Source organism: Lutra lutra, chromosome 14 (assembly GCF_902655055.1).
Source record: "Lutra lutra chromosome 14, mLutLut1.2, whole genome shotgun sequence".
Taxonomy (NCBI): Eukaryota; Metazoa; Chordata; class Mammalia; order Carnivora; family Mustelidae; genus Lutra; species Lutra lutra.
Genome location: NC_062291.1, coordinates 76,384,380 through 76,406,961, shown reverse-complemented (window position 1 = coordinate 76,406,961; position 22,582 = coordinate 76,384,380). Strand labels below are relative to the sequence as shown.

Here is a 22,582-nt window from a genome sequence, read left to right as displayed (position 1 = left end):
TTGCTATGTACTAAGGGGGATGAAAAGTGGAGACACATTTTGCTCCTGAAGCCTCTCTTTTCATAAACTCTCACCAAGTACGCATCCTACTTGGTAGCAACGATGTCTGTACTTTTCTGACTGTGCTAAGCTGGGCTTCATTGGGAACTTCACCTTAAAAGGAGCGGTGTTGACCATGAAAAGAGCATGAGCTTCAGAGTCCGGTGAAACTTCCCACCTGGTTTTCCATGTTATGAGCTGTGTCACACTAGGTAAGTTTCTTAAATCCTTGAAGACTTAATTTCCATGTCTAAAAAATGGATACAATAGTAACTACCTCATGAAATGATATATCTATTGCAAAATACACAGAATACAGAAGTGCTCTAAAAGCCGCCTTCTCTGGCCCTCCCTCTCTTCCTATGTACAACCTATTGGAACTGAAGAAGTTGAAAGTGCCAGATATGACAATAAATAAAAAGTCCTTTTCTTTGGCAACATCTTTTATTACAGAAATTTTGTTTCCTCAAATATCAACTCTTGCTGACATCTTGCTGATGTCATAGTGTTAGTTGTTCAACTTACCCTTGGAAGGCCAGCGCTGTTTATAGATGGTTCAGTTTGTAAACTTAGAAAGCAAATCCAGGGGGAGAAATTGTCACACATTTCCAGAAATTTAGAACTCCCTTTTTTCTATCCTTTTGCATTAAGTCGCTAGACTACTTTTTCTTCAATGCAGAACATGAAGCATTTTGTACAGGCGGAAATTAATTATTCTCTTTCTCAGTTTCAGTAAGAAGGACATTTATTATATGTTCCACAAAGTCATATTCAGTTTTCCAAACTGAGAAATATTTAAGGGATTTCATTATATTTGGGGAAATTTTCATCAATCAGAGACTTAACAGCTACCAAGAAAGGCCTCCACAATTAATCTTTTATAACATGAGTGTGACTTGTAATCTCCACACTAAGAAAAAAAATTACTGAATAGAGGGGAAAACTCTTCATAAACTATAACATTTCTTGGCAAAGAAAAACTGCTTTATGATTTTTAAGATATGTTTGAGAATTTAAATGAAATGTACATGTTTGAAATTAGGGCCAGATGCAACACAATTCAAGCCCAATTCACTAGCTGCATCACATTTACTGTGATTTAGTAAAAGGGATTCAATAATTCTATGTTTCATAGAAATCTCACAAATACAAGTATTTCATTCACAAAATGCATGGTTTGGCAGGTTTCCAGGGCAGGAATTTGCTGGAGGAGAGGTAAATTTATTGATTAAAATAAATCAAATGACTGACATTTCCCCCAGAAAACTGGCAAAACAATAATATTCAGAGACTGGAAGTCTTACAACCAGAACCAGAAGAAAAGTTTGAGCTATTTACGTTTATTTACATTTAGTACAGGAATCCAATAATATGATAGAGTAAACAATCAGACATTTGAGAATTCTCAAATTTTAAAATACATATTTTTGGAGTAGGACTTTCCAAACTTTTTTCTTAAAAGATTTTATTTATTTGACAGACAGAGATCACAAGTAGTCAGGCAGGCAGAGAGGGATGGAGAAGCAGGCTCCCTGCTAAGCAGAGAACCTGATGCGGGACTCGATCCCAGGACCCTGGGATCATGACCTGAGCCAAAGGCAGAGGCTTTAACCCACTGAGCCACCCAGGTGCCCTTTCCAAAACTTTTAATATGAAACCTGGTGTTTATGGGTCTTGGGATTAATTATATTTCTCCTCTGTCCTTTGTACATTTATATGTGCTGAATAATGAGTACTCTGACAGACTATGTGCAGAAACAGTTCTTAAACTGGTCAACATCCCCTCCCTCCTACCCTGTGTCTCAATTCTTCCCCCTCTGTGTTCTCTTCCTCCACTCTGGTCACACTTCCACCAATAGCATTTGTTATGAACCAAATGTTTCTTGTACCCCCAAATTGCTTTGTTAAAACTCTAACCCCCAGTGTGGCTACATTTGGACACGGGCCCTATGAGGAATTAATTAAAGTTATATGAGGTCATAAGGGTGGGGCCCTGATCCTCTAGGATTAGTGTCCTTATAAGATGAGGCACCACATAGCTTTCTCCTGTGCACACGTTCTTTCTCTGCAAACACAACAGGAAGGCATCCTGTGAGCACACAGCAGGACAGCTGCCTACAAGCCAAGAGAACAGGGTCCTGAATGAAACCTGTCAGCACCTTGATCTTAGAGTTTCCAATCTTTAGAACTGTGTGAAATTAATTTCTATTGTTTAAGCCACCCAGTATTTTGTTCTGGTAGCGTGAGCAGACTGACAGTACTGAAGGGGCCCAAATGTATTAACCATAGCAGCACTTTTACTCACACCCTTTCTTTAACTGCCTGACTTGTTAAAGATTTGGATTGGGGAAAAATGCTATTGAGACCTGGACACAATTGGCCAGGAGACTTTCACACAGATCCTGAAGTCACTCGATCTGCTTCTATCTAGAATCAGAGAAGGTCAGCAGGAGAAGGACTTGTGTGACCTGATCTTGTCAGTTCGGGTTTTATTATGATTCTGAGATTACAGAAATCTATGCCATAAACCTGGCATATCTCTCTGGGAGACCCTGGGGGTGAGGTAATGGATAGTTACCTAATAAGCTTAAACATCTGTTTACACTAAATCATGATATATTAGAGTGCAGTGCAAAAATTCTTATACATTTTCAGAATGCTTCAAAGAAAGGCATTATAATGTTAACAACAGTAACAAGTAGCTAAGACTAAAGTTACTATAGGCAAGATGCTGTGTTAAGGACTCTATGTGTATTTTCTTTTATCATCCTCACGAGGATAGGAAAGTGGTCTTATCATTATTACAGAGCACTATTTCGGAAAGTGGAAGCATTTCTAAAATCGCCCGCACTCTCATCACTATTACATTATTCTGCTTTGTATTCTTCATAGCACTTTTTTTTCTCTTTTTTTCCTTACTTATTTTCTATGCTCCCCCAAACCCCCCCTCGGGGCCTGAACCAGTGGCTGTCACGGAAAAGGGGCTCAATAAGCTTTTAGTCAAGGCCACACATCTGATCAGTGTAGCAGATGGTAAGCACCAGGAGAGCAGGAGTCGGGACTCTTCTCCGCTAAGCAGAGCCTGGCAGGGTGCCTGCTCCATAAATATGTACAGAAGGAAAAAAGGAAGGAAAGGGAGGGAGGGGAGAGGGAGTGAGGGGTAAAAGGCTGAAGGAATGGAAATATTCCCTTAAGAGCCTAAAGAGCATCTACAGCGAACCTCCCGCCTAGGAGGAATGAACTCATTTCAAGGTCTAAGCCAGCAGTTTCCTCATTCCCAAAACCAGCGAGAAGCGGGGAATGGGGAAAAGAACAAAGCCTTTAAAAACGTCCAGAAGAAAGGGGGAAACAGTGAGAGAAAAGAAGCAGAAAGAACGAATCCGGCGCTACAAACAGATCTGAAAGCGGAGCTAAGCGCGGTCGGTTGCCATGACGACCCCGGGGCCAGAACGGTCCCAGTCCATTGGCTGAGATGCCGGAGCCAATGGGAAGGCGCGGTGTTAGCGGGGTCTTAAGATGGCGGCCAGACGGCCGGCTCCTGACGGGTGAGTACCGCTGATAGCCGGGCTGCTTCCCGGCCGCCCCGACCTCCGACTTGACGGGCTCGGGAGGGCCGGGTGCGGGGAGCCAGTGAGCAGGTGTGGGCGGCCTCACGGCCGAGCCGGCAGAGCCCCCGGCTAGGCCCACGGAAGCATTCGTAGGGTTGGTCTCTGCTTCGCTTGGAAGGGACGTAGCGCCTTCCCGAAGCCTGTTGGTGGAGAGGGGTTCTCCGTCCCACCCCGGCCAAAGTGAGAAGGTGAAGAGGCTTTCGATTGGGGAAACAGCCTCCGGTTTACAAGTGCTGTAGCCCGGGGAAGAGCTGCATTTAAGGGGAGTGTCAGCGGGCTAGACGTCCTGCACCCGAATCTGCGGCGCTTAGTTCTGTGCCCGGGACGGGATGCTTCCCGCTGGGGTTTCGCAGTGTGGCCCTGCCGCCGGCGAGCCTGCCGAGTTCCGGGTCGTGCCGCCGAGCGGGAAGCGGTGTTCCTTTCTAGAGCCACCCTCTTGCAGTCTTGAACCTTGTAAGTATTCTCGCGGCTGCATCCGCCTTAAAGTGAGCCTCGAAATGTTATTGGTTAACCGGAAATCTTTCCGTGCAGGGTCTTGGGACGTGTTTTCCAGGCCCTGACTAAACACTGTCTTTTAGTGGAACATATGCGTACATACAAACTCCTGCCAAGTTAATAGTTTGGGTAATCAGACTGGGAGCTTAATTCGAAGTCAGGCCTCTGATTCAGTTTATCTTTTTGAGAAAAGACAGCATATTTCATGAATGGGACTTTTACATTAATGTTGATACATGCTTAAAAGTATTTTAGTTAGGTAATTCCGCGTCATGGAAACTGATTATTGTGTGAATTATTTAACATGATGGTGGGTGGGTGGTGGTTTATGATTATTATACAGGTTGGGATTAAATTCAGATCAGACAAAATTCAGGTTTCTGTGATTATTCTAATTGGATACAGAATAGGAGAAGACAGCTTCGTATGGTGAAAATGGAGTTGAAATTCTGGAATAGTAGTGACAGGAGGCATTTACCCGTTAAACTGCTCAGATTGGGTTTTGGTTGTAAGCAGTCGCCTGATCTTCCAGAAAATGTGACATTATTACCCAATGTCATTTTTATGTATACATTTAGTATAGGATCTTACGTAAGTTTCTCCTTTTAAAGAGTAAGACAGTTTTTTTCTGAAGCAAAATTTTAACAAAATTACAGGCTAGAGTCATTCTTTAGACCCACTCTCAAATCTTTGTCTCCAAGAATATATTACTACTGAAATTGCATCCTCTAAAAGTTAATAAGTTGAAGCCCTAGAGTTCTGTTTTTGTAAAATAAGCGGATTACAATGCCTTAGGCAAGTCAGTTTCCCCACCTGTAAAAGGGGTTTAGATAGTAATTTCTAGTGGAAGGGTGGTTGTAGGGATTAATGGTAAAAGAATTTCTGTCATCTTGTTTATATGTGACATTGTGTATATGCCAGATACATCATTGACTTGCTTTGTTTTTCTTTCTGGTTCTGCTTCTGTGTAACTGCTGGGGTCTCCTTGGCTTTCTCTAGAGCATCTTTCAGGTGGTTTTTTTTTTTTTTTTTTTTTTTTTTAAAGATTTTATTTATTTGACAGAGAGAGAGGGATCACAAGTAGGCAGAGAGGCAGGCAGAGAGAGGGGGAAGCAGGCTCCCTGTGGAGCAGAGAGTCCGATGCAGGGCTCTATCCCAGGACCCTGGGATCATGACCTGAGCTGAAGGCAGAGGCTTTAACCCACTGAGCCACCCAGGCGCCCCCATCTTTCAGGTGTTTTGTCTGACATGCAGTCTTACTGAAAACTAGAAGTCTTGGCTGTGGTATCGGGGTTGAGGAGAGAACCCTTATCCTCTGGGGGTTTAACCAGTATTGCATCTAACTGGTACATCACATCTCTTGAGAATGGCCAAATAATTTTCACATTTAAAGGGTAATTTGGAATGATTTGCTTTAGAATAAAGGCATAGGGTAAGAGACATTTCAGAGAATTAGAGAGTCATCTTTAAGAGCAGCCAAAACAAGTGAACACGAGGCCTAACCTAGTACCAGTTGGTACCATAGTACAGTTGGAAATGTATGAGTGACATGAATATACTGTGAATTTTCAAAGTGTTTTCAAACGTGAGCCCAAAGCAAGTCACAAAGCAGCCACTTCATATTGGCTGATTTACAGTTGAACTGCTGCTCACGTGGGCAGCTCCATTTTGCAGTCTTCTCGGTGAGTTATCTGTGTTTATCAGTGACCATGGGGTTGCCCTTGTGTGTATATGTGTGTGTGTGTGTGTGTTTGCAGTCACAGGAGAATGGCACGCCACTTGAACGATGTTCAGGGATTGAGTTCAGACGTGTTATTTGAATTTTGCCTTAATTTATGGATTTGGATGTAGAATCTACTTCTAAAATTTATTTTAGTTCTTCATTTTTCCATGGGCACACACAAGAAGTTATCATACTAGCCAGTGTCATACTGAAAACAGTACTTCATGCCACAGCAACGAGCTAAAAATAGATGATTTTGAGAAGGTCCAAAAGGTGATCAAAAATGCTTGAAAGCTGATGGGGACAGGTGACTCCAAGGCACCCGAGAGTGCTCCTCAGGGTGAAGCTCATGTGGGTGCCCAGAGCACAGACACACCCTGTAGGGATGCTGGAACAGTGTGCTCCAGTAGAACTGTGCGCATCAGAGAGGTACACGCCTTTCACTAGCAGCCACAACTGAAGTCTGGGCCCAGTGGTACTTGGCTGCTGATGGACAGACACTTGCCATGTGCGTAGAATGCCGGTTCCCTTAGATATTTTTGCCTGTCTTCATGTCTTGAAGAGAGCCTGGCACACAGTGGCCATGCACAGGCTGCTATGGAAAGGGAAAAGAAACTGGTTTCAAACGTAGAACCCCAATTTTGCTAAGAACGCTGAATCCGAAATGTGTTACTATCCTTAAGTTCTGAATTAGATAATGAGCCTAAAGGTTTATTTGTCAGTGGCAAAGTCATGTTGAAGCTTATTATCATTCCCCCTCCATCTACTTCTCAGAACAGTAAAAATATTTTTATTGATGGCATAACATTCATTTTTCAATATTGGCATATTTCACATGATGTCTTTTGTGCTAACAAAGTATCTAAAGTTTACCCATTCCAACTATTAAAATCCTCAGTCTAGGTTTAGGCATGGATCCCGGTTTTATGGGGCTTGGAGCTTATATTATTTTGGGTGTCCTCTTTAAGAAAAGGAATACAAATTCTAAATAGAAATTGGGTATAATGCTTTGGAAAGACCTGTGCAAATGAGGAGCCTTGACACTTAGGCTCCATTGTCTTCCTGAATCTGGTTTTATTGCTCCATTCAGAAAACCAGACTCCGATATTTTTTTATAGAAACTTACGTTAGACTTTGGAAATCAGAGAGGTAAATGATTTGGATCAATTGCTAAGTGAATGCACCTCAACCTTAGAAACTTCAAAACTACCTTGTGAATGCTGCCACCCATAACAGAAATTATAAAAATATAATACATGGCCACAGAAATACTAATAGCAAAAAGAGCTTGGCATTGATCAAGCCCCTAGAACCTCCTAAACATTGTGGTGAGTGTTTTCATAGCTTATCTCATTTAATTCTCAGAATAGCCCTGTACGCAATATAATTATCCTTGTATTACAGCAGAAGAAAACTGAGGGTCAGAGGTGGTAAAAATGATTTCCTCATACTGCTAGTATATGATAGAGTCAGGATTACAACTGAAGCAGTTAGATGTCAGAGCCCTTCTTCTTAAAAAGCCAAAAGAGTATTTTGGTGAGGTGGTTTTAGAGGGCTAACAGCTCAGGAGGCTGGGATCCATACTGCCAAAAATAAGATCTGATTCTTTGGACCTGGGAGGAGATCCTTAAACGTTATCTGGAATCCATTATTCAGATTAATGCAAAATCCAGTGATGCCTTTGTCTCAGAGACAATGGTGGTGGTTTTCTCATTAGGTTAACCACAATAGGGGGCAGAAAAGTCGGCAAAAATTTCCATCCTTGCGTTTTATTCCTTCAGGTAAATCATGAGCAGGCAGTATAAATTGACTTCTCTTATTTACGCATCTTTTGAATGAAGTGGTTTTGAGTCGAGACATATGCCATGTGATTAATATTGAAAATGTCCTCCGTTATTATTTTAGCAAATGATTATAACTCCCAATTTTAAAGGTCATTTTTGATAAGCTTAACAGTAGTTAATATTCCGTCTACCAATGGGCCAGATAGCTAATGATAAATATTATCCTGAACTTGAACCGTAGTTTCCTAAACACGATAGTGTTACTCAAAAAAGCTGTATGTTTTTGTTAAATTGTTAGGATTAACATTTAATTCTCCATTTGGTATTTTAGCAGCCACTCGTAAAATTTAAAACTAGGACATTCTTTTTACCACCATGCTTTCCTCAAACTACTTGCACAGCCTAAAAATTTTCCTTTGAATAACTGTTTTCATACTCCTTTGGCAGTAAGTCCCCTGAAAGTTCATTTCAATACCAGTGAAACATCTGTTTCACAAAAAACATTTGTTTTCTTTTTTAATTATGATAGCTTGAGATATAATATTATAAATCTTAAATTGTGTGACGTATATATTGTTAGGTTCTTAGAGCAATGAATGCTTTTACTGAGTTTATTTTTTTTAGACAAAATTATCTATATATATTAGAGAATCCAGGTCCTATTTTCTTTAAGTCATTCATCTTTAAGTTTGTCTTGTAACAAATTAACTACTTTGTACTCTTTAAAACATCTTATACAAGCAAATTTTTTTTATTTAATTATTTTTATTGACATATAATGTATTATTTGGCCCCAGGGGTACAGGTCTGTGAATCATCAGGCTTACACATTTCGCACTCACCATAGCACATACCCTCCCCAATGTCCATAACCCTACCACCATCTCCCTACCCCCCCACCCCCCAGCAACCCTCAGTTTGTTTTGTGAGATTAAGAGTCTCTTATGGTTTGTCTCCCTCCCAATCCCATCTTGTTTCATTTTTCCCTTCCCTACCCCCCAGACCTCCCACCCTGCCTCTCAAATTCTTCGTATCAGAGAGATCATATGATCACTGTCTTTCTCTGATTGACTTATTTTGTACAAGCAAATATTTTAATTCTTTTAATATGGAAGGTATATGTGATTTTAGATTAAAAGAAAAAAGTCTAGATCGACTGTTCCCAAACCACTGGGATAATTACTAAACTCTTGGGGTTTTAAATTCCTTTCCATGTCCACTTTGTATGTCTGAATTCATCTTTTTTCTTTTCAGAAGAAAAGATGTGGAGTGGGCTACTACCTCCTGGCCTAAATGAAAGTGATGTTGAGTTGAATTCTGAAGATGAAGCCCCATTAGAGAACTCTGGACTTAACTTACAGGAAGATAAAGAAGATGGGGCCATTACAAAAACAGAGATCTCAGATTTCCAAACTGATGGACCAAAACCTGGGGCAGAGGCAAATGTAAATGCATACAAAGAGTGCCCCTCTGGAATTCCCTTAAATATGTGGCATGTAGGTTTTCTCTGATGTGTTCTTATTAAAGCCTGTGCATGTGTGTCTGTGCACGCTCCTGTCTCTGCCAGGGTCAGAGGGCCTGTACTTGCGAGGTAGGGAAGATTGACTCAGAATACTCTGGGTTTGTGGTCAGCTCACTGGGCACTCAGATACTTACTCTCATCTTTGTGGTGTGTTTTATAAAAAGAGGAAGTAAAACATTTAGTAGGATTAGCTACTTTGCTCAACATAATACATGAGCTTCTGTTTTAATTTGATCTCTTTGTCATCTGTATGAATCATCGAAATTTATTCTCAGCTAATCAGATTGACTTATGTCGAAATAAATGAAGATAAAAAATCAGGTTGTCAAAGAATCTTGGAAAATAGGGTATGTCAAGAAGAACTGAACTACTTTTGTTAAATTTGTATTTTTATAAATGCTAGAATATATTTTTATCACAACATGTTTGTAATTTTTGAATATATGCTTTGCTTCAAAATATATTTACTACTTTTTCTCTCTTTTTTTTTTTTAACTTTTATATAGAAATTTCAAGAATTGCATAAAAAACATGCTGAACAGAAAACCTCAACTTCAGGATTCAGAAGGAAGAAAAGGAAACGCTCCAGGAAAGGTGTTTTGTTTTAATTTAATTTTCAGTATTGCTAATGTTAAATTGTGAATGATTGAGCTCAACAGTTTTTAATAAACATTAATTTGGAAATAAATGAATATTCAGGTATTGACACTTTGTGAATTCTTTTCAGGTAAATTGAAGAATGAGGAAGAGACTCATAGGTAGGTTCCATGAATGAATAGGTAAAATATCTATTTATTCTATTATTATCTATTCTAGATAATATTGTAAAACTTGTACCAATAATTGAGTTTCTTACCTCTTAAACATAAGAACTAGTTTTTGTGATTTATAATTGTAGTAACCAATTAAAAACACTAAAAATAAGTTATTGTCTGTCTTGCAGTGAACAGACCTCAAGTGAAACCCAGTGGAAGGAGCTTACTCAGTATTTTGGAATCAATGATAGGTTTGACCCCCCTGTTAAAAAGAAAAAAGTTGACAAGGTAAGATCTTTTTTTATCGCATCTTATATTAGCCTGTAGAAAATGTTTGTGGTTAGCCTTGCCTAAGGTATTTTCCTCATTAATTAATTCAGTGAAAAAGTTAAAATGCCTACTGTACACGAAACAAGATGTTAGGTAATAAATATATAGTTACAAATCATTAAAAAAAATGGTGTTAAGGAAATAAACAAGATGTTGCGAAGATGTTAAAATGGAGGTTCCAGTTTAGTTTAGGTGGTCAGGGATGACCTTTCTTGGAAGATGCCACTTCAGTGAGACCTGAAAGATGGGAAGAAAGCATCTATATACAGAACGCTCATGTAGAGGTACTAACCTGGGTAAAGGTCCTGGGGAAAATGAGTCATCATGGGACATTTGAGTAACTGTAAGAATATCAACTTGGCTGGATGAGGTCAACAAGGAGAGTGGCGCAGCACGGGTTAGGAGAGGCAGGCAGCCAGGGACCAAACTGTGAAGGCCCTGAAGGGGCAGAATAAGGAACTGGGTTTTAGTTACAATGTAGCTGAGAGTCATTCGAGGGATTTAAGTTAAGGGAGTGATATGATCGAAGTTATGTTTGTAAAGATTGCTCTTGTGTAGAGAAAGGGCCAAAAAACAGGAGCAGCAAAAGTAGACAAGAAGAGACTCTTCTAGGCACGAGAGGATGGTGGCTTGAGCAGGAATGATGCTCCTGAAGATGGAGAAAAGCAGGTGGATTTGGGGTCTCCTCTAGGAGGAGCATGGACAGTATTTACCTCTGATGCTTTGTGAAGTGGTGGAGAGGAAGTGGGGCATAAGGAGAGGAAGAGAGCCGTTCCAGTTTTTACCTTCAGCAGCGTTGTGAATAGTGATGCTAGATACGAAATAGGAAGGCTGGGTGGGGAGGGTGGTGGATAGGGCCTGTCCAAAGTTCACTGGGGCATGAGTGATATCAGTGGGCAGGAGTAGAGAGATGGTTGGTAAAAATGAGGCAGGAACTCAGGAGAATCTGAGCTGGAGATCCACATTTGGACGTCATCAGTCTATCGATGATGTGAACACTTAGTAGAGTCTTAAATGCATGAGTGACTTACATATTCACATCAGGGAGTGTGGACTCCAGGAGCATGAAAATTGAGCACTGAATGATAGGGCTAGAGGTTCAGGGGCCTGCCTTGTTGAAGCCCAAGTATATTGTATCCTGCCTGTGTAGACAGATTCCTTCTTCATGGATCATTTCTGTAGACCTGTAGACTACTGTGGGTACATAGAGATCATTCTGATCAATATTTCTTGTGAAACAAACCTCAGATGTTAAACCCATCATCGGGTGGTACTGCATCATTGAGGGTGTGTGCATGAAGGAACTGACAGTAGAATTTTGCATGTGAACCTTTTGATTCCGGTTTTGCTAAGAATTTTTGTCATTTAGTCCCCAGAACCCTGGGGAATTGGAACCAACACCACTTCCTTTTCTTTCTTTCTTTCTTTCTTTTTTTTTTTTAAAGATTTCTTTATTCATTAGAGAGAAAGAGAGAGAGTGCATGCATGCGTGTGAGGGGAGGGGTAGAGGGAGAGAATCTCAAGCTGACTCCCCACTGAGTCAGGAGCCCAATGTCGGGTTAGATCCCAGGACTCTGAGATCATGACCTGAGTTGGAAATCAAGACAGACCCTTAACTGACTGAGCAATATCTGTTTTACAAATGTTCAAGCAGGTGCAAAAATGCTTACATTCTTACAAAGAAAGATCGCTGGTAGAGGTGACAGTAAAACCCGGGCTTTATGACCCCATGCTTCGTTCTCTAGCTTCACTGCAGAAGAACTGGTCAGCGCTTCAAAATGCAGTTATCTGCTCTTGACCCCTGTGAGTCTGGTGGGTGGGGAGGAGGGATCTTGTGAAAAGGATACTCTGGACTGCGTAAGCCTGTTCTAAAGTGTGAGGGAGGAGGGCCATGGCTGATGGGAGTGGGCGGTCTCCAGCCATCCTGTACAGTCCCCACTGCTGACTACGTTGTTTTGAGGGAAGGAATGCTAAGTATTGGTTCTAATAGGAAAGTTTTTTTAAGTTTTACTCATGAATTAGGTGGTTTTTGATCTTCCCTTATTTATAGTATTTGTTATATTTTCTCAGAACTCTTGACTTCAGAATGTCTAAACTATTTCTTAGTGAAGCTGTTAACCATTCCAAAAAGTAAAAAATTAATGATTTTTTAAAAATTTCTCCAAATTAGAATTTTATTGTTATCCTACGTATAGGAAATTGTACCTTCTTGATCCTGGCTAGATACGGCTCTTACTCATTGTCTAGAATTTGAGATTTGCATAGAGTAATCTTAATAAAGGCTAGAATGACTTGGGTGAATTCTTTTAAGCAACTCGGTTTTATGAACTAATGTTCTGTTTCACATTATATGTTAGATGGACTCTAGGAAAAGAAATTTAAGTCAAACATCATTTTAAAAAACAAGATTTCTGTTTCAGGGAAGTCCCCTCTAAATCCTTTTGTGATCACTCGTTAATCTATTTGATGAGTTTGGATTTTCTTAATGACTGAGCCACCCCGAGTTGGATTTTCTGAACGGTAGACATTCCTCTGTACGAATGACAGCTGACTAAGAAAGTCACGGCATTTTTCTAAACAAGGAAACTGGCATTGGCCAGGCTTGCCTCTGCCCAAGATTTTGCCAGCACATACTACTCTGTTAAAAAATGCAAGCATGAAGGGAAGAGAAGGATTTAATGGGCCAAATGATGTCCTGTTCTCTTGATAGTTCAGCATGAGTGTGCGCCCGCAGGTTTGTGCCCCTCCTTTGGATTGGGATCACTGTCTCCCTGTTTTACTTGCGCCCCTTTTGCTATCATGCTAAAATCTACTGTGAATCCAACAGAGTAAATAGACATTAAGGAATGTCCACATTGGAGGCACCAAGATAAAAGCGAAGAATAAATGTAAGTCTAGCTGATAATAACTGCTGCTGAAGAAGTACAGAGAGGATCATGAAAATCTGTGGTGCAGTTTGGACAAAGCTCACATGGATTTCCAGCCCATTATTTTATTTCTCAGGAGCAGAGGCTCGTCTCTTACCATATTTGAAAGAGCCCTTTTATTCTGTATCTCACTCAGTCCTCAAGAATGGAAAAACAAAACTTCTTAATCTTGTGTCTATTGTGCAGTCCTCCCCCCACCATGTTTTCTTTCTTGCTTGCTTTGCTTGCTTCCTTTCTTCCTTTCTTTGGAACCCTGCCAAGCTAAAACTGTTGCTCAACCGAGGATGTGTATTTACAACAGTGCTGTCACCAGCTTTCCTCACAATACAGAGAGGATTTTTTTTTTTAAATGTAATTTTCTTAATATCCCCAAAGCTGTTCTAAAGTGTTCTTTGTATTAATTACAGCTTTAATACTGTTTCTGTAGTACTGGGACTTATTAATAATTCTGTAATAATAATTATTATTATGAATCTACATAGGAATATCTTTAGAACAAATTTAACTCATTAATTTCATCATTAATATCTCAAGTATTCTTTAGTTGAATCAGTTTGATTCATCAGCAGTCACTATTGAAGTAGTTTTATGTATACTTAATGTATACTTTTTGGCATGAAAAACCAGACTTAAATTTTAATAATTTTAAGAGTGATCGCACAATGTCTTTGATAATTTTTTTAGTTGTTTATGAGAAGAAACTTGAATTGTATAGTGTAGCTTTTTTCAAATATTTTTTTTTTAGTAGGATGCTTTTTCTAACCAAAATTTTACTTGAAACTCTAAAACACAGATGAGATAAAAGGCTGACTGCCCGCGTAGGTGTTGGTGGGGGAGGGATGTAGGGTAGTGGTCTGGAGGAGGCAGAAGTGGTGGTGTGAAGGGGAGGGTTGGAGTGGTACCATGACTGTTCCCCTGGTATCAGTTACACAATTAAAAAGCATTATTTTTTTTTAAATATTTTATTTATTTATTTGACAGAGAGAGAGATCACAAGTAGGCAGAGAGGCAGACAGAGAGAGAGAGGAAGGGAAGCAGGTTCCCCGCTGAGCAGAGAGCCCGATGTGGGGCTCGATCCCAGGACCCTGAGATCTTGACCTGAGCTGAAGGCAGAGGCTTAACCCCCTGAGCCACCCAGGTGCCCCCAAAGCATTATCTTTTGATCCCTAGGTGGTGATTCAGATAATTTAAGTAGGTATGATTTATACATAAAGATAACACCACTAATTCTTAGTTATTTATTTTCCTTCCTTCTTTATGGAGAGATTGCCTAATTTTTTTTCTCCCTTAGATATTAGTTTTAATTAGACACAGCAAACTTCAGTGGATAGTTCATTTGTATTAAGCTTTAAACATTGAATATATTATCCAAATATCTAGTAGCAACATTTCTATAGAAATATATTGTACATGGGGCACCTGGATGGCTCAGTGGGTTAAAGCCTCTGCCTTCGGCTTGGGTCATGATCCCAGGGTCCTGGGATCGAGCCCCGCATCGGGCTCTCTGCTCAGTGGGGAGCCTGCTTCCTCCTCTTTCTCTGACTGCCTCTCTGCCTACTTGCGCTGTCAAATAAATAAAATCTTAAAAAAAAAAAAGAAATATATTGTACAGTTTGCCTGGAGGTGCTCTAATCATATGTTAAAACAGATTCTGCTTATGCACATCTGGGTGATCGGTCCTTCATGTTAGACCTCGTACCCATACATTTCTTGGATATTTGTCTTCTTGAGATCTGCAGCAAAACTGTTAATTAGAGGTTATTTATGGCCTTGTGGGAACCTGTTAGATACTGGCCTAGGATGTTTTCCACCTGTGGCCGAAGTGCTGTCTCTAAATTTGTTTGCCTGTATTGAAGTGCATATATCTTAAGCTAAGTTCTGATTCCTGACAAGAGACACCTGAGAAGCATACCGAGGCCCCGCAGAGTATCATCAGTCCCACTTCTATGCTATGAGAGACATCAGAGATAATTCCAGTAAAGGTACTCTTGGGTTCAACTTAATATTTTTTAAGACTTAATAATCGGACCTTACTTCATGAGACTGCTTTCTGACTCAGAGTTGAATTCTCGGGTCGTACGCTTGGGGCTCAGGCCTTGATGAGTTATGAGGAGATCTGTAGCTGTATGGAGCTAGACCGCCTGTTGGTTTTAATGGTATCCTGATATTTAGATAAAATAATATGGACAGCTTATTTATCGAGTGATGCTATATTCTAAAGTTTTGCTCAGCATTTTACATCTATTTCCTTTGACCCTTACCGTAAACTTGCAGAGGATGCGGTATTACTCTCTTTTCGCAGGTGAGGTAACTATAAGCTGTAGAGGTCTAGGAATCACAGAGTTTCTCAGCCATTAAGTAGAGGAGCTGGAATTTGAACCCCTGGATCTGACCTTACCAGCCATCTTCTTTGTAAACTGTTATTATGGTCTTAAGATGATGGAAATGTTTTACCTTAAGATATTTTTTTTTTTACTAATGTTAGCATTTTGAGTGTATTTACAATGTTAGTATCATTTTAGATGGAACCAGAAATTTTTCAGAGCCAAAAGGAAGTATTATATTTTACTTAAATATATTGTCCAAAAAAAAAAAAAAGAAACTAAGAAAGAAAAAGGGGAAAAGGGAGAGAAAAAATAAAGTTTTATCTATTGAAATTTTGTTGAATTTAAAAAAAACTTTCAAAAGAGCTAAAAACAAAATTGAACATGTAAGTGCAATTTTATTTCTAGGAGAGAATTTTGGTTATCATGCCTGTCATGTCATTTTTCTTGAAGGAAACTGAGGCTTTGCTCTTCCTTCGAGGAAATCTCATTTGCCGGGAGCCATGACCACCGCTCCTGACCACCACTTCTGTTCCAGCTCTTTCTGCTATATTGTGCCAGTGCTCTGAATGGCTGGGGGAATGGGAGTTGGTTGATGGTGAAGAGATAGATGTGTAATTTTAGCTGACTTCTTCTTCTTTTTTTTTTTTTTTTTTTAAAGATTTTATTTATTTATGGGGCGCCTGGGTGGCTCAGTGGCTTAAAGCCTCTGCCTTCGGCTCAGGTCATGATCCCAGGGTCCTGGGATCGAGCCCCACATCCGGCTCTCTGCTTGGCAGGGAGCCTGCTTCCTCCTCTCTCTCTCTGCCTGCCTCTCTGCCTACTTGTGATCTCTGTCAAATAAATAAAAATAAAATCTTAAAAAAAAAAAAAAAAGATTTTATTTATTTATTTGACAGAGAGAGATCACAAGCAGGCAGAGAGGCAGGCAGAGAGAGAGGAGGAAGCAGGCTTCCTGCTGAGCAGAGAGCCCGATGCGGGGCTCGATCCCAGGACCCTGAGATCATGACCCGAGCTGAAGGCAGCGGCTTAACCCACTGAGCCACCCAGGCGCCCCAGCTGACTTCTTTTTAAGTGAAAATTTATACTTACAAGCTCAGCAGTTCATATAAGTTTCTAGAAGAGGGGAGTATTTTTGGTTTCTATCTTTGTGACATTAACTATAAGCAGTGGCTCCATGATAACCAAAGGGAAGTTAGCAAGTTGATGAAGCAAAATGACTTGATAAACAGACCCCCGGTTTATTCAGGGTATTGGTGGTAAAAATAGAGTGGGTTCCTTTTTACTCATCTGATTACTCTAGGTCCTAGACTAAAGGAGTACAGCACCCAGGTCTAACTAATCTTAGGAAACTTATATAATTGGAGGGAAACATACAAAGCTATTATGTGGAATCAGCTGGACAGGCCCAAGAATGGATGACATTAGGGACCAGGTTGCTGAAATGAGAGGTTGGGATAGATGAAGTCTGGGTTGATTTAACTGGCTCCCCCAGAATTTGTGGTGCAGGGAAAATTGAAGTTTGCTGTTAGTATTTTGTTTTCATATATATTTGAGGAGATAACTAATATTCTGTGCAGGAAGGAGAGCCATTTATTCTCATTTCTTAAATAAGATATTTTATTTCTATTGTAAAAACAAATAATAAAATTCTAGAGACAGGGACTGTGCTAGGGCTCTGGAGTCCAAGATGAAGAAGATATTCTCCATGCCCTCAAAGAAATGCATATGCCAGTAGTGGGAAAGATTTATACATCAAGAAGTATAAGAAAATGTTGCTCTTGTTTAGTCATAGGGGTACTATTACCCCAATATTACTGTTGTAGAATTCTCCTGGGAACTTGTCAAAGCAGTGGCTAGGTCACGAGTGGTCCTCATTTGGGTGGGATCCTTTCAGTATTAATGCAACCATGGATTACTGCACTGTGACCGTTAACTCAGTAACAGAAGCTGACTGAGTGCCTCTCAGTCAGGTTAGGTGCTTGAAGAGGTCTGTGCTTGGTGAGCCTAGAACCTGGGAGGGGAGAGAGACCCATGGGTGCTAACAAGAGTCTTGGAGTGCAGTGACAGCACAGCATGGGGAGAGCAGTGCACATGGCACTTAGGTACTGGGCATGGGGCAGAATAAAGCAGGGTCCGTGGGTGTGTACTGGTAAGCGAACCTACAGAGGTAGGAAGGTAACATTTGACATGGGATGTGCAAGAATGGTTAAGATTTTTCCAGTAGAAACAAATCAGGTGCATAGGGGACAGTAAGAGAATGGTAGATGTGACCAGAGATTGGCAAGTACAGCGTTACCCAAGATGGGACTGAGAAAGCATTGTGGGAACCTATTGTGAAGGCATTTTGGTGTAATTCAAAAGGAATAAAGAAGTGGTCATGTTTTCAAGCTGGCTAGTGACATGGCATCTCTACTTTAGAAAGACAGAAAACTAATTTGGAAAAGGCTATCATCTTCTCAACAGGAGATGATGAGACCTTGAAGAAGCCCAGAAAGGAAACATGAGACACCCTACGAAAAGAGTTAAAATAGGAGCAAAGGATTGGAGGCATTGAAGACCACTAAGGATTCTGTCTGGGGTGACTAAGTGGGTTGTCAGCTCTGAAGGGGAAGCAGGGGGGCAGTAAGTGATGAGCTTGTTTTAGGCATAACAAGAAGTTAGAGACCCTGTCTTTGCAAGGCTTCAATATGAAGATAACTAGCAAGTAGCTGGAGATATAGATCTTGGAATAGCTGAGAGGTCGGATGTTTTGAATTAGTCAGAGATCTGTAAAGCAGCTTATAAGAAGTAATTGAAGCCCTAGGACTGCATACATTACTGAGAAGAAGGAAGAGGAAGATGTTAAAGTAGTAGAAACAAGTGGCTGGGAGTAGCCAAAACAAGGTAACATGTGGGAGGAAGTTGAAGGTATTGCTTAAGTCAGTGGTTCTCAAACTTTGGCCTGGTTAGTGTCAGTGAGTTGCTGGGCCCCAACCCCAGTTTCTGATTCAGAGCATTTGTATTTCTGACAAGTGCCCCAGTAGTGCTGATGCTGCTGGTCCAGACTTCAACTTGGAGAACTCCTGGCTTAGAGTTAGAAAAGATTAATCATGGGCGGCAGACCAGAGAAGGAGGTTAGGAGAATCCAGGGAGGGACTGAAGGACTCTGAGAATGAATACAGTGGTCCCAGGACAGGGTTACAAATGAAGACAATGCAGGTTCTCTGGCTGTGAAACTTGGGATAAGTCAAAGGACAGAATCTTGAGTTCAGAGAGAATTCCAGATTGTAAAGCTTTGGAATTAGAGCTTTCAGGTGATGTCTATTGCCTGGTCCAGAGCAAGCCTTTTCAAAGAATTGGTCTTCCAAGAGATACAGAGCTTGTATCTGAATATAGCTCAGTGTACTACTTTCTGATTTGAGAAAGTCTTGTTGTCCTCCCTTTAAAAAAAAATGTCACCGCTGAGTATAGTCTTGTAGTTGATCTGCATTCTGGTACAAGCTCAGTTCATAGACACCTGAAGAGGTGCACAGACCACACTTGGAGTGTCACTGGCCTGGAGTATGGACTCTGGGGTGGGTTATTAGTTAGAGGTCCCTGAGGATGAAGGATGTTGGAAAAGTGAGTCCAGGATGTTTTTTGGGTGGTGAGAAGAGTTCTTCAGAAATACAAAAAAGAATTTCTGTGGGTTTTTTTTTTTTAAGATTTTATTTATTTGAGAGAGAGTAAGCAAGACAGCACAAACTGGGGGTGAGGCAGTGGCAGAGGGAGAAGCAGACTCCCTGCTTAGTGGGGAGCCTAACCTGGGGCTCGATCCCAGGACCCCGGGATCATGACCTGACCAGAAGACCGATGCTTAACTGGCTGAGCCACACGGGTGCCCCCCAAAAAGAATTTCTGGACACTGGTGATCATAGGGCCAGAATGGGAAAAGGACAGGAGAGCCACCTGGCCTAGGATCATGGCCAAGGATCAGAGACTAAGGCCCAGTGAGTGATGGTCTTAAGCTACAGTTGGGAGCAAGGATTATAAGTGTGTCATCCTATCAAGACCTTAGGTGGGGTGAGGGATTGTGAGAAGGGATGATCTTCATTCAACAAGTGATAACCTTACTGGTCTGTGTTCCATCATCTTTTTAAGCAGATTATGTGTGGGCATTCTTTTTTTCTTTTCAAATTTTCATTTAAATTCTAATTAGTTAACATAGAGTGTAATATTGATTTCAGAAGTAGAATTTAGTGATCCATCACTTACAGTATAACACCCAGTGCTCATCATAACAAGTGCCCTCCTTAAGACCCATCCCCCATCTAGCCCCTCCCCCACCTACCTTCCCTCATCAACCCTCAGTTGGTTCTCTACCATTAAGAGTCTTTTATGGTTTGTTTCCCTCTTTCTCCCCACCCCCTGCCCCATATGTTCATCTGGTTTGTTTTTTAAAGATTTATTTCCTTGGGGAGGGGGAGGGTGTGAGTGAGCAGGGGGTGGTGGGAGAGAATCCTAAACAAATTCCCTGCCCAGCGAGGAGCCTGACGTGGGGCTTGATCTTAAGACCCCCAAGATCATGACCTGAGTGGAAATCCAGAGTTGGATGCTCAACTGACTGCACCACCCAGGTGCTCCTCCTGTGTTTTGTTTCTTAAATTCCACATACGAATGAAATCTTACGGTATTTGTCTTTCTCTGACTTATTTCCCTCAGCATAATACACTGTGGCTCCATCCACATCATTGCAAACCTCAAAATTTTATTCTTTTTGACGGCTGACTAGTGTTCCGTGTGTGTGTGTGTGTGTGTGTGTGTGTGTGTGTGTGTGTGTGTGTAAATTGGCATTTTTAAGTCTTGTTTCCACAGAGGCTGCACAGGAACAAAATTTCACTTAGATGATGGCTGTAATCAGCAGTACACTGACAGGCAGAGGCATTCCTGGGGTCCCTTTTACTAGATGAGAGAGAAATTGGGAACTAAAAACATGGAGGACACACTGGCTAAGCCATTGTTAGGGCAGAATTTTCTTGTGGGAACCATACATTAGACTATTTTAAATATTTTTTTATTTTACATGGTAACTGTTTCCACAGGCTAACCTCAATTATTTAAGTCTAAGCTTCTTTCCATAAATATATGATGAATCCTACCTGGTGTGTTTGGTAATCACATGAAAATATTAATTATGATTTCCTAAAGCATCTTCACTTAGTAAATAAAAACATTTCCATAGGAAAATAAAACTTGTTCTCTTATGTAACATTATTCCCCTATTTAATATCTAACTTGATACCCATCGTCAAAGACTGGAGGGGCTATTGAAGGAAGGCCTCAAGCTACAGGAAGGGGCAGTAGAGAGAAGAGGCAGAGGAAAATGGTGGTTGAGAGCACAGGCTCTGGGCAGACCCATATTCATGCAGTGGCCTTACCGCTTACAGGTTCTGACCTTGGCCACGTTCGTGAGTCTGAGGCCTCAGTTTCTTCATGTTCAAAAACAGGGTAACAGTATTTTGTGAAGTTTTTAGGAGGATAAATGAGCTTTCTTATAGTTATAAGTCAGGGTCTACTACATAATAAGCGTGCTGTCATTTTAACTGTTGTTATCGTTAACGTTATATTGTTATTAAGGGAAAGCGTAGTCCTTGAAGTCACAAAAGTCTGTATAGGCATCTCCTTTTTCTTAACTTCAGGAAGTTATCTGGCTTTGAATAAGTCATTTGATATCTCTGCATGGCCTTCTCATCAGCAAATGGGAGTGGTACCAACTACCGCAGGGGTCATCATGAAAATTAAATGATCAAAGTATGTAATGTGTTCGGTGTAGCCCTGTGACATAGTCTTTGCCAGCAAATATTTGCCTTATTTCCTGCTTTTAAGCTTTAGGTTTCTTTACTTTCTAGTCGGGCCTTGAAAAGAGCATAGACCAGGCTGTGGAAGAGTGGAACATTGAGAAGGCTGAGGAGCTCAGCAACCAGCTAGCTACTCGAGAGGTGAGTCAAATGTAGTATTTCCAAATTTTCTAAAATGAATGTACATTCTTTTTGTGACCATGAGTTAAGTTTCATATTCAGATACTCTCTTAGCTTTGTTTGTTTGTTTGTTTTTTAAGTAGTGGGTGTGGAGCCCAGTGTGGGGCTTGAACCTTGTGACTCTGAGAAAATACCCGAGCTGAGATCAAGAGTCGGACGCTTAACCAAATGAGCCACCTAGGTGCCCCTCAAATATTTGATATTAGATTTTCCTTTCCGTCCATTTTCTTTCCTCTCATGCTGCCATTTATTTTGAAGTGCTGGGTTTTTATTTTTGTCTTTAATGTTTTAAAATTATTCTGGTCTAAAACTTATGGTGGAAATAATCCGTGATTGATATTCAACTCTAGATTTCACCTAGTTCAGAGGGTTTTTGCCAGTTATGATTAAAAGACTAGCTTTCTTTTTCCATTTGCAGCTTTAACTCGCTTTAACTCTCCCTGAAGGCAGCTGTGTGTTCTAATGTCCTATCTCAAAGTGTTCCTCGCCCTCACTTCCCCAAGTGCCTTCTTGGCTGCACATTCTAAACTTTTCCCCAACCCTAAATAATTTTCAGCTTTTTAAAACTTATAGTCTAGAATATAAAACTAATAGATATATTGAATATTCTTTTTCCAAGTACAAAGAACCTTCCAGAAAGTTCTCACTTGCACCTTTCATGGGAGATATTTCTACATTCACTGCTGGATGTCGCCAGGCAAAGTCACACATTGAGTAAAGAGCTCATATCAGCATATGTTGTGTTGTTGTTACTGTGTTTTGTGATTCTTTTTTGTCCTTTTTAGGGGAAAAGTTCTACCATAGCTTTCTTTTTTAGTGTATCCCTATGTTCTTTACCTTACTCTTAAACTACACTCCCTGGGGTTTAATTACCTGGAGAGCACCATCAGTCACCTGTGCAAACGGCTGGCCACGTGCCCTGTTCTTTCTTACTCACCTCCAGGTGAGCATTTGTTTTAAACTGAGACTATTAACAAACTTAACTATTTTAGTAAATTCTTCTGTGGAAGAACCGTTTTGCTCTTCCATCTGCTGGTGACAAAAACCACTGTTGATTGCTGTTTGTTGGTTTGTTT

The 22,582-nt window shown here is 40.6% G+C and overlaps 1 protein-coding gene across 2 annotated transcripts in view; it reads left to right on the top strand.

The window, feature by feature from the left end:
* The first annotated feature begins 3,496 nt into the window (after window positions 1–3,496).
* FAM204A (family with sequence similarity 204 member A) overlaps window positions 3,497–22,582 on the top strand; it is a 32,689-nt gene continuing 13,603 nt past the window's right edge. The window contains exons 1-6 of one of the 2 annotated variants that reach the window (XM_047702459.1): window positions 3,497–3,584; window positions 8,904–9,145; window positions 9,678–9,765; window positions 9,899–9,929; window positions 10,115–10,214; window positions 21,378–21,467. In XM_047702459.1, coding sequence (XP_047558415.1) covers window positions 3,512–3,584; window positions 8,904–9,145; window positions 9,678–9,765; window positions 9,899–9,929; window positions 10,115–10,214; window positions 21,378–21,467 — 624 coding nt within the window. In that variant the 5' untranslated portion in view covers window positions 3,497–3,511. Of the gene's footprint in view, window positions 3,585–3,645; window positions 4,101–8,903; window positions 9,146–9,677; window positions 9,766–9,898; window positions 9,930–10,114; window positions 10,215–21,377; window positions 21,468–22,582 lie in introns of those variants that run through there. The other variant, XM_047702460.1, reaches the window with a different exon arrangement.